Source organism: Pteropus vampyrus, unplaced genomic scaffold (genome assembly GCF_000151845.1).
Source record: "Pteropus vampyrus isolate Shadow unplaced genomic scaffold, Pvam_2.0 Scaffold3, whole genome shotgun sequence".
In the NCBI taxonomy this organism is placed as follows: domain Eukaryota; kingdom Metazoa; phylum Chordata; class Mammalia; order Chiroptera; family Pteropodidae; genus Pteropus; species Pteropus vampyrus.
This window is the reverse complement of record NW_011888784.1, coordinates 7,126,594-7,139,340: the sequence shown is the minus strand read 5'-3', so window position 1 is coordinate 7,139,340 and position 12,747 is coordinate 7,126,594. Positions and strand designations below refer to the sequence as shown.

The following is a 12,747-nucleotide window of genomic DNA, read 5'->3' as shown; positions in this document are numbered from 1 at the left end:
AGGAGAGCAAATATGGAATCAATCTTGCTGCAAGAGCCCAGAAATTACCGTCTAATAAGAAAACAGTTTGAAGGGAGAAAAATCTGAAAACATTTAGAGAGACAGTGCAGTCATAAGCAATATGGAGAAAGATTTGTGAATATCGAACCCTGCCAAGTCCAGAGTCCTCTCTGACATTAGGATTTCAAAATTATTAGATGAAATAAATGTTATAGAAAACCACCTCACATTTGGCAAGGCAATTGATAATGAGTATAGGAAAGAATTATAACAATTTTTAAATCTAGAAGGGAACTTTGAGAGCATCTAGTCAAAACATCCAATGTAAGAGATGAAGAAGAAGAGACCCAGAGAGGCTAAGCGGTTCATCATAGTCCAACCTGGTTTCCAGCTGCACCTGCACAAAGTCTTTCTCGCTGCCCTGTACTCTGCTGTTTGCATACAGGGATAACGGTCAATCTTGTTTCATCAAAACTTCCACTTACCTCCGCTCTTTCTTATGATTTCGAAGCCATCCGGATAATATCATATGATTTAATCTATAAATATTTTAGTGTTTACTTCTAAAAGATAGGTACTTTAAAAAGAAAAAAAAAAAAAGCATGATCCCAAAGCAATTATGACACCTAAAATAGTTAACAGTAATTATATAACATCATGAAATGCCCAGATAGTACACAGATGTTCATGAATTCATGATCTGTGATCTCTATGGACAATTTGTTTAAGTTGGCATCCAAATATAATCATTTAATCTCAAGCTTCTTTTAGTTTACACTTCCACCCTTTTCCATTTTCTGTCTCTTTTTGCATCTTACTTGTTAAGGCACCAGGTTGTTTGCCCAAAGTTTCCCACAATCTGGGTTTTACTGAATGAATCCAATGTGTTCTCCGTATTTCAGGGTGGTTAGGTCTAGAGCTACACTGCCAACTAGGGTAGTTATTAGCCGCATGTAGCTATTAAAATTAAATTAAAATTTCATTTTTTTTTCAGGCACACTAGCCACATTTCAAGTGCTCAGTGGCCTCATGTATCTAGTAGCTGCCATGTAGGACAGCACAGATAAAGAACATTTCAACCACTGCAGAAAATTCTATTGGACGACGTTACTCTGGAGGCTTGATAAGGTCCCACAGGGTAGATTGGAGCGAAGAGAGACTGAAATCTCATTCACCAAGTCTTTGGCTCACAATTGATGTTTAGCATGTAGACACTTTAAACCTCCACATTTGGACATCGAAAATAAAATAAAAATTTAAGGCATCTCTGTGTTTTTAAATTTGCATAAATGGCTTACTAAAAACACTTTTGTTATTTACTTTTTTATTCAACCTTTTTTTTTTTAGATTTAAACCTGTTAATATATTTATTCCTAATTTATTCCTCTTAACATATGTGTAATATTCCATTGTTTGAATGTATCACAGTTGATTGATTATCCTTTTCATTAATATTTAGATTGTTTAGAGTCTTCAGAGCTTCAAGGAACCTCCATGTGCATTTTTGGCTTCCTGTGACAAATGCGTAAAGGAGACCACCTGGACGTGGAATCACTGGGGCGTTATTGAGCCTGCCTGTTTCCACCTCTAGTAGTTATTGCCCTTGTCACTGTCCAAAATGATTATACCAGTTTACATTCCTACCAACGGTGTGCAAGCGTTCCCACTTCCTTACAGCATTACCAACATCAGGTGGTTTCAGACATTTAATTTTTATGATGGAGTTTCATGTATATGTAGCAAAAGTATGAATACAAGCATGGAAAGAGAAGGAGGTAGAATTGATCGGGGAGCACTGATGTAGCCGAATCTATAACATGTTCTTTCTCTACTGGCACAAAGTTAACATTTATTAAATATGAATGGAGGGTGTAAAGGAGTCGATTGTGATATTTGTAGTAGTTTGGTAGCTTTATGCTACTCAGAATTAATTTTTGTTTCATAATCATTTTTCAGTACAAGAGCTTAATAAAAAATATGCAATATAAAAATTATTGAATATAATATTATCTGTGAGGTTCCTTTTTTGGTTTGTTTTTGGCATTTCACACTAAAAAGAATACACTGAGGGAGACAATCCACTGGTTATCATAGCTCCAATTGACCTCCAGCTCACAGATTTTTCCAATCAAGCTTTACTTAGTCAAATATTGTGAACTAATTACTCGAAATTATTTATTTTGTAGATGCATGCTCTATTATATATCACATTGCATTTTATTCCTCTATGGATGGTATAAACTGTAGAGAGTGTAAACTGCAAATGGAATCTGTATTTGGAATAATGCAGAAGTTTTGTGGAGTATTTTTGACTAGTTTCTATTTACTCATAAACTATGCAGACAAGATAAATTATTTGGCTCTGACATGTTCTTACTGTCACTATATTGAAAGTGGTTATTTTAAAAATCCAAACTAGAACTCGTTTAGAGAAGAATATGACTATAAGGCAGCAATGATTAGTGTAAATTGCCAGTCCAGAAACAATTTTGAAATCTTTTCCATGCAGGAGGCACCATGCTGTGCCCCATGAAGGACATAAAGACCAGTAAAAGTTGGTCTCTGCTTTCGAAAGCTTATAATCGAGCAACCTTTTCCTTTTACAACACTAACTACAAGAATTTTGCAGTCAGAAACTCACTCTGATTTTGTTCTATTTTGATCTTTGATAACTTATTTGAAAGATTGTTTCCTAGTTATGCATTGCTTAGAAAGTCTTGCTTTGACCTTTGGCCAAAAGCAGTAACATTTTGACCTGTCCTGTGGAACTCAAAGCTTCTCACTGCACGAAACTAGTGGTGTAAATAACTTCAAATAAAACCCTCCTGCAGATCTGTGTTGGGCACAGCATGAGAGAGAAATGGCGTAAAGCAGAGGAAAGAACAAAGTGGGAGGACCCAAGAATAAGTGAGAGTGGTATCCGTGTTTTCAGCAATTTTCCATCTCCCTTACAGTGTTCAACTAATAGTTGAAACAATTTGGGATAACACAATAAACGGTGATGCTGAAATGAAACACATTTCCTTATAGGCTGGAGGCATTTAGTAGGGTCAACTCTTCTACCCTATTCTGGGCTTCTTTGGGATTGAGCATTTAGGAGAAATCAGAGCAGCAAAGAACTAGGTGAGGACACACTTCTTAAGTTTATAAATGGCCAGAGGGAATAGCCAGTGTGAAGATGGGACAGCAGCATATTGTGAGTGCTCGTGTGTGTGTGTGTGTGTGTATACACATGAATAGACACGAGTGCCTTCTCGTGAACAACACAAGGAGCAAGAACAACCTAAAGGAGGGCAAGTCTGCTACACATTGAAGTCATTCACACTTCACGCTGTCTGAACTTCAGAATGAAGCAGTAGTGGCGGCAGTACAGGACTTCCTGAGGCTAGAGGTTTGGCTCATAAACTAGAGGAGCAGCTGGCCACTAGGACATGAAAAGAGCTCTTTCCAAACAATAGCCCAGTAGCACAAGTACAAATGCTTCAGAAATACCTGGCTGGTATTTCCCTTCAGGTTCCCAGAGGATGAGCTAGTTAAGGACTTGTCAAATGGACATCATCAGGCAACTTGACAAGTCCAGAACATTACAGGGGAAAAGAGATGGTGTCATCCCAAATAGAGTGTCCCAGAAAATAATCCTCCCTCCTGTCAGGAGGAGAGTTAGAAAGAAAATAGGTTCCGTTACATATTCCAGTTCAGGTCAAGGCATCTCTTTTTGGAGGTTGACGGTACGTGTGAATGATCCAGATGGCTTGATATGGAAGGCTGCTTCTCATTCTATTCATTCAACGTTTTCTAAAAAAGGGAAAGTATAACCTAAATGCTAAATTGAATCATAACAAATGTCAAAAGTCTGTAAAAAATAAAAGCTATAATAAGGAAATTTATATTATGATTCCGACATTGACTCCCGAGGTAGATTTCCTCACTTGGCGTGGACCTCAGTTTCCAAATCTTAAAAATGGGAATAAGAGTATTTCATGTGATTGTTATAAAGATTAAAATAATATAAATAGAAATGCATTGTATACATCAGATAGTTAACTGATGTCTATTTTTACTTTTAATACTAGTAAAGAAAAAAAATATTGGGTACTACATCATATCCATATCATTAGCTCTTCATAATCTTCATAGCCAACTATAATGCCAGTTGTCGCTGAAAAGGCTGGGTTTAAAGCAACTGGCATCCTGTGCTCAGTTTCTTCTCTCTTCCCTCTCCTGCAGCCAGCACCTCCCTGAAGAAACGCTTCAAGAGGCGGGAGATTGAAGCCATCCAGTGCGAGGTGCGGAAGATGTGCAACTACACCAAGATTCTGTCCACCAAGAAGAACCTGGACCACGTGAACAAGATCTTGAAGGCCAAGCGGCTACAGAGACAATCAAAGACAGGCAACAACTTCGTCAAGAAGAGGAGGGGGCGTCCTCGAAAGCAGCCTACCCAGTTCGATGAGGACTCCAGAGACCAAATGCCGGTGCTGGAAAAATGCATCGATCTGCCCAGCAAAAGGGGTCAGAAGCCCAGCCTGAGCCCGCTCGTGCTGGAACCCACCGCCAGCCAAGACACGATCATGGCCACCATCGAAGCGGTCATCCACATGGCCCGGGAGGCGCCGCCCTTGCCCCCGCCCCCGCCCCCCCCCCTCCCGCCCCCGCCCCCGCCCCCGCCGCCACCCCCGCCTCTGCCCAAGACCTCCCGAGGAGGCGGGAAGAGGAAACACAAACCTCAGCCTCCCACCCAGTCCCCGCAGCAGCCTCCCCAGCAGCAGCCCCTTCCCCAGGAAGAGGAGGTGAAGGCCAAAAGGCAGAGGAAATCCAGAGGGAGTGAGAGCGATGTCCTTCCCTAGGGTGGGTCTGGGCGTCTGAACCTGGGGCTGGGGGAACTGAAGCCTTGGAAGTGCAGTGAGCCGGGGTGGGAGCGGAATCCCCCTCTGCAGGGACACCGTTGTCCTTCTCTCCAGAAGCTGGGCAGGCAGAATCGGGCCAGATGACGGGGTTGAGCCATCAGTAGCTCTTGGGAAAGCAAAGCAGGGAGGACGCCTTCAAAAGAAGCTTGTTTGTGCTTTTCAGCAGTTCCTAACCAAGTGGCACTCCAGTATGGCTAGAGCCTTTGCAAGCCAGCGAGAAGACCCATCCAGGAGGAGAAAGCCGGTGGTGCTCCGACAGCCACCTGACCTCCTGCATCCAAGGCGCACCCTTGATTCCATTGCATTTGCTGGCCAGGGAAATTAAAAGGGAAATACCCTCAATTAGGAAACATTCCAAGGGGAGAAAAGCTGCAAATTTCTCAACTGGCTTTGTTGTAACCCACTTACATTTAATTGGTTTTTATTTCTTTTGGTTTTTCAAGCTTGGCTGGGCTTTGGGCACCAACATCATCTTCGGGTGTTTTTATTTCGTTTGGTTTTTCAAGCTTGGCTGGGCTTTGGGCACCAACATCATCTTCGGGTGACCTGAATCTTTCCATTAATGATACAGTTCCTCAGATGGACTCATGTCATCAGAAGGTGGAATTCTAGTGATAGGCAACCGTAGGCTTGCATTCATGTTCTTCTGTATGCCTCCTCTATCACACAAACACTGATATTTAGCATTGTCTGTTCCTACTTTTCCTTTGCCCATTATGTACTTCCATATACCTTTCATTAACTTACTTGCTTGCTGCCTTCTTTTCCTTGGTACACACCTAAGTAATGTAAACCTTAACTGTGTTTTAAAGTTCACCCTTGGCATGCTGTCGCAAGGACCTTGGCTTTGAATCCCAGTCATTGTGAAACAAATACTCAGCATTGATAGAGCCTTTTTTTAATGAGTGATTTAGAGCAGCTGAGGATATGTTGACCCAGGTTTCAACCAGGTTATTTTTATACTTAAAACATATCATCAGAGAATAGGCAGAATAAAATGGTTTTAATACCCCACAGCAAATGAAATAACCGACAAATCACCAAAAACTGAAACCCCAGACCCATCAGAAAGATGAGTGTCTAGCAATGCCTTGGTATGTGATTTTTTTCATACAAATAACTATCATAGGTCATGGGGGAAAAAAGGAAACAATAAAGAAGAAGTCCATTATCTCTTGATAATTATTTCTGAAAAGCAAATGGGAGTAAGTGTTCTTATCTGAAAAAAGAAATGAAAATGCTCCAAGGGTATCACCACTCCAATTGTATCAAGCCACCTTGGACAAAGTATCCAAATTGTGGTTGCCTTAATAAACTAAAACATTTTTGTACATAATGTAATTATAAATCTATCAGTCTGCATGGATGCAAACTGTGTGTGACAAATCGTCTTTTAAATGGTCAATTTCAACTGTACATTTCTCATCCAAGTTGTATTCTAGCCGTTGGTTTAGTGTGGACAGATATTCCATCTCTATTATCCATTTCCACAACTCAAGTAAAACATGTTAAGAAGACTCAGAATGAATATGAAGTTCCATTGCCGTAGGTATTTTCTAAAAGTCAGATGTGGAAATTTCAAATAAGTATTTTCGATTTCCTCCGTCACTCCTCCCCTTACTTTCCCCAAGACATCAAACACCTGGCATGGTAGATTATAATAAGAGAGACACTGAGAGACAGAATTACATTTTCTAATAGGAATTAAAATATCCGGTTTACCTCTAAATTGTTTTTTTACAGGAAGTTGGGACTGGCTGGAAATTGTATTATTTCTTCAGAACACAACATTATTTCTTTAAGAGAGAGATGGATTTTTATCAGGAACATAAGAGAATAAAGAATGGGGTATCTATGGGAGTAAATTTTAAAATTCCAAGTTAATATGCTTGAAAACGTCACTGCTCTGTCATGGCACCAACAGTGGGTTGAAATTACCCACGAGTCATCCTGTTCTGCACTATCACCATGGACTTCACATCATTTGCTGCCCACTAGGTCAGTGGCATTTAATCTTAGCAATATGTAAGTTTAAAGGAATGCATTCTCCTGTGCTTTAAAGCTTGTATCATAGATACTCAGTTTGTGACCTAGGTTGGCCTATGGCATTTCACACAAGTTGAACAGCAAAATCAAACCAGCCTCTTTCAATTTGTCATTCCCAAGCCATGTCTGAGTGGTTGCAAAGTCACCGGAGAGGAAGTTTTAAATTAGCCCTGCTCACCCCACCATCGCTATGAAAAGGCAACCATTTTCATTCCAATTAAGCCATAAATTTTAAGCCGTAAAAATCCTTGTTGGATTTTGAAAATAATTTTCTTCATTCTTTCTTTTGCCTTTCTCCTTGTACTGTTTCCCCAGCCAGGTCTTTGAGCAGACTAAATCTCCCTGCAGAGGAGAATGAGCTGGCACTCTAAGCTTCTTAGAAGGACCCGAAGCTTAATTGGCATTAACCTCTAGTAGGTAAGAAATTTCAGATAACTTTGGATTTTTCAGACCAATGAAAGGTATTCCTGAGATATATGGCAGAGTTGCAACTTACACATATATTCAGTTCTTCAATTGTCATGTCAGTGAAATGCAAATCTTCTGCATTTATGACCCTAAAAATAGATTGGAAAACTGCAGAGGACCAACACTGAGACAAACTTAACTGCTGTTTCGAGGTCCAGTCACCTGCACAGCTTCCTCTCTCCACCACCAGCTCCTCCCTCAGCATCACACATTTTTTTTCCTTTGCTTTCCATTAATATAACTCATCTCATTGGTACAACCATTTCCTTATGTTCTAACCATCCTCTTTCCATTAGCCTCTCCTCTCTTGTCCTGGCTCAATACTGGGCCAGTCTAGTTTCACTTCTTGGTTGGTTGGTTGGTTGGTTGGTTGGTTGGTTGGTTGGTTGGTTGGAGAACCCAGATCTCATGACCCAGATTGTGGAGGTCTTTAGCCACCCAATACTACCTTCTGTGGCTGCATTTTTATTTAGAGAAGATGTCATGCATAAGACTCCATAAACAGCTCCACAAAGTAATTCATAATAAGAGAAATCTCTTAGTTTTTTCTTTCTTTTCTGGAATACTTGCCTTTAGCAAGCAGGAGTGAACCCACTTAGAATAAGGGAGTCCGATTAGGGGTGAACAAAGGATGAAGTCGAGATACAAAACCTCCTTGAAGGTGACGATGGGTCTCTGATCAACAATCCGAAGTGGCCGGGGAGCCACTTGCTTTCCAACCCCTTGTCTCAAATGAGAGGAACAGAAGTTTAACTTTTTCTGATGGCATGGCTCTGGCTACAACCCATGGATGGCAGGTCGAAGGAAAGGAGAGCGTGTCAGGGGCTGGTTTGTCACTTGGCAGGACCAGGACTCAACAGCCACTGACAGCCCAGAGTAGGTGACTAAAGGCTGACAGAAGATTAGCATGTTAACTTGGCTGCTGTCTGGAGTGGGAGCCCATCTTCAACGGCAGTCGGAATTTGTGTTCTGCACATCGCTGGGTCTATAAATATGATAAGCAAGTGGTGACAGAATTACAGTATAAGGTGATGTACTACATGCAGATCATAGAGGATTTGGTTTTAGGACTTAAGTAGAAAATTCCGCTCTTACAGCTTATTACCCAACGATATTCAAGTAATGAGCTTTTGGAGAATATTTTTTCCCTACCACTAGGAAGATTTACCTGGGAACTGTCTAAAGTCTATACATATATTTCCAAAGCCTTTAAATGCCAACTGTAGCATGGAGAGAGAGGGGGTGGCAGAAGCCGAAATGCCTCAAAAGCCATTTAAGTGTTACATTGCAGGATTTTCAGTCTTCATTATATACAAGTAGATAAATATAGACATTATTCTCAACACTACCCTATAGTATCACAATGGTCCAAATGCCAGAGCTTACAGATAATGTCATCACAGTGCCTAGAAACTCGAACTGTAATATACCGTAGCATTTTCTTGGTGTTTTTTAAAGTTTCTTTCCACAATACAAGGCTCCCCCTGCCTCTTGTTTCTTGGAGAGTTCACTCCACTGATGAGTCTGCCTTCCTCGTTGGGCTCAGTCACTTGGGGAACAGTCTTAGAAGCACATATCAACCAAGGAAGAAACTTCCTGGATATCTATTGCCCACTTGCCCAGGTATAATAAACACTAAAAGGGGGAAAATTGAAAAGAGCTGCCACTGGTCAACACAAAAGGGCAGTTCCAACCTAGGTTGGTGTCTTTCTTTTTCTTCCTTTTTTAAAAAGTCTATTTCTTAAATAATAAATGCACATGATGTGTTAAATATGTATATATATATTTCAAAAGAAAAAATGGGGCACAAGATTGTCTTACAAGTCGTGCTGGCTAATTTTTAGTTTGTATTCATAAGTGGTTTTTAAAAGCCTTTTTTAAAGTGTAATTTGCATGTTCTACTTTGATTGTATGTAAACATATTTTAGAACAAAAAATGTATTTGTATTTTATTGAATATAGAGGCAAGAAAAATTGTACATTGTTTGAAATGTTCTTTTTGTAACAGTTTTTATTCATAAAGCATTTTTGTACATTTAAAATGAACATGGACTTGCTGTTATTTGAGGCGTAGATACATCTGGCATGCTTTACTGTCATGCTCCTCCATGGTCTTAGATGTTGGGTTTTAAACATTTTTTCTAAAAGAAAGCTCAGTCTTTTTCGCTACCAGATCAGGTTAGCACAGTATAGAGCACTTAACTATTAAAAAAAAAAAAAGTTAATCCTATTCATATGTTATTCATTGTGTGAAATTAAAGACATTCAATTCAGTCTAACATGAGTTGTGAATTCTTTTGTTTTATTTTCCATCTGGTTCACATCACTAAGGAGTTTAATAGTATTTGAGGGTCTTCGCTCACACCAACTGGATATAGAATCATTGAGAAAATTGTAACCAAACTTTTGCCTTTTTGTATAAATCTGGGAAGTACATTGTGAGCAAGATTTGAGTCTGATTTACTGGGTTATTGTTCAGAATATATCACACCTGGACATAAAGCCAAGGTTGATTCAAAGAACCAGTCAGACCTCTGCTGAAAGCAATCAAAATGTACTTGTGAGATGTTGGAGACCCATCCTATCCTAAATTTTTAGAAGAACATTGTGGATGAGGATTAAGCTTTCTCACTCACGTCCGTGATGTCAGGTTTCTGAAGAATGGCTCCCTGGATGGACTTCACGTTTGACTGGCGTGATAGGAAAGGCTATTTAATCAACCACAGAAAGTGCCTGATGGCCTACCCCAAACTGACCAGTCTTGGCAAGCCCTAAGGGCGATGCAAGAATGAATACACGGTCCTTGCTCCGAAGGAACTTACAGGGCTGGCATGTGAGGAATGAACTAGCAGTTCTAAGCAGAATGTAGCAAGTGGTAAGAGGGCTGGGTCTCAGAAGGAAGATAGAGCCCCCAGACTGGCATCTTTTTTACTCTTTCTGTTTCAATTTTTAGTTTATGTTCGTAAGTGGATTTCAGAAGCCCTTTTTAAAATGTAACTTGCATATTCTCAGTTGAGAATCTGTAAACATGCATATATTTATGTTAACTCTTGCATACTTTCTTCATCTTGATATGCCTCTTCCAAAAGCCAACAAGGTAAGTAGGAAATGTTCTGAGCACCTCCGCATCCCTAACCATCAATCTCGTTCACCGTGACCTTTATTATAATTTTCGGTATTTGCAGCACCCACAGTGGAATAGTGGAAGTCAGCTGGAAAGAGTGGAAGTCTTCAAGGGTAGATTATTAAGGCAGCCTAGGGATGGTCGGAGCACTTGTGCTTTAGGTAGCCTCCTGAGACTCAGAGAATTTAGTCAGCAACCTCTGACAACGTAGAATTTGCCTCTTTTCCCTCTACCAACTATCTTGCACTGAACCAGGAAAATTTAAAGCATTATATCATCCTCTTTCTAACTCAGGTTCATTAGACCGTTGGTATTTCAGAAATCGGCAAAGACTTCCGAGAATGCCCCTAATCTCTTTCCACCAGCTTCTCACACAGGGACAAAGCTATTGCCTTGAAATGCACTGGTTCAACTTTCATGGTTTTTAAATCAGTCCACGGAGCCGCAATGTGCTGACAAAGATTCTCAGGGAAGTCTGATGTGTTCACACATGTGGCTGGTATGAATCTCAGTCTGCAAATAGACAGGTGGAAAGAATATATATTTTTAAATTTCTCTGCAGCTCGCTTTTATTAATTTTTAAGATCCCATTTCACCAGCATAGCAGAATCTTAGTTTCAGATCTAGAGACTCCTTTCCAAACCTGGAGGGGAAGGAAGGAGGGGTCATTTCGACAGCCTTGCTCCGGCTTCCTTCTGAATTGCTTCTCTGTGCCCAAGTCCTTTTTATTTCCCTAGTTCCTAAGCATTTGAAACTGAAGAGCCATTAAAAAACGTCTTTTTAATGTTTATCCCTCTGCTTTCATGCCCTGAGGGGCTGAGCACAAACCAGCCTGGCTGCCGCTATGGAGGGGAGGAGACCAGGGGAAGAGTGGGCATATGGGAAGTCAGTCACCTCTTCAAAAAATTTAGCCTGTCACGAATGTGATGGGGAGTGAGGACAATGGGATGTGAAAAGCTAAAGGATGTGGTCAAGGTTAGAAAAGTCTCTATGGGTCAGACGAGCTAATGAATGGCTGTGAAAGGGATCAGGAAGATGGCAAAAAGCGTGTGCATTTCCACTGTTTGTGACGAGTAATGCTTTTCACTTTTATGGGGAATGCCAATATCCAGGTTTTTAATTGTTATAAAGCTGTGGCAATAAACTTACGTAAAGTGCCACGAGGGCTTTTGTTTCCAGGATTAATCAAAGGAAAAACTGTTCCCCAGGTGCTATTCGAGTTTACATATGCTAAAATTGGGAAGTAACAAATGAAAACTATTAAACCTTCAGAAGATTTAAAAACCACACATATTCTCTCATTATTAAGCTTGATATTTTAAAACTTAATTCTCTTTATAGTGGACAGAGCACTGGAATAAGAGTCAAGAGACCTAAAATGTATTCCTGTTTAATCACTAAAGAATTCTATGTCCAGGAGCAAAACTTCTTTGAGTCTCCCTTGATTACTCTAAAATGGGAGGTTAAACTCTCAATGATATCTGCAGTGACTTGCTTCCGGGCCTAAGTCTCCAATTTGTCGTTTTTGTATATTCTAAACTGGCCCTGCCTTTAGTTTCCAACTTTATCCCTCACCATTGTGTATAACCAGTAACATTTTGGAGTTGTTACTTCAGCATACTCTATCCTATCCTAGTCTGTTTGATAGATGTGAAGGTGTGGAAGAAGTTAAAACAAGAGAATCATGAGGACACATATAATCAAGTCTTTTTTTCTTCTCTCCTTCCTTCCATCCTTCCCACCTCTCCCTCCTTCCCTCCCTCCCTCTCTTTCTTTTTTCCTTCCTTCCTTCCTTGCTTCCTTCCTTCTTTCCTTCATTATCTGCACATTGCCAAGTACCGAAAACGTAAGATGAGCAGGAAAAAGGCCGCATTGAACTTTATTCGGGCAAATCCAGATCATGAACGTCTGCCTTCCATTCTCTGCCTATCCAAATTCTAATTCTTTTAAGGTTCAATTCAAATCCCACTTCATCCAGGAAGTCTTCGTGACCATAACCCACAAACATCTCTCAAACCACTCATTTGGTAAATACCCCCAGGAATTCCACATGTGACAGAGTATAACTCAGGTCTGCCATGTAAGGATGCTCAGGTTTTTCCCGGCACAAGAGGACCTGGCTGAGAAAGAGAGTGGGAGCTGAAATCCAGTCTACGCTTTCCTTGTCAAGCTGTGCGTCCTCAGTATGGCATGCGCCCCAAA

General features: G+C 40.4%; 1 protein-coding gene across 2 annotated transcripts in view; it reads left to right on the top strand.

The window, feature by feature from the left end:
- Nucleotides 1-5,374, top strand: part of SETBP1 (SET binding protein 1) — a 357,459-nt gene extending 352,085 nt beyond the window's left edge. For both annotated transcript variants that reach the window (XM_023531407.1, XM_023531413.1), the window contains exon 6: nt 4,228-5,374. In XM_023531407.1, coding sequence (XP_023387175.1) covers nt 4,228-4,847 — 620 coding nt within the window. In that variant the 3' untranslated portion in view covers nt 4,848-5,374. The remainder of the gene's footprint in view (nt 1-4,227) is intronic.
- The last annotated feature ends 7,373 nt before the right edge of the window (nt 5,375-12,747 follow it).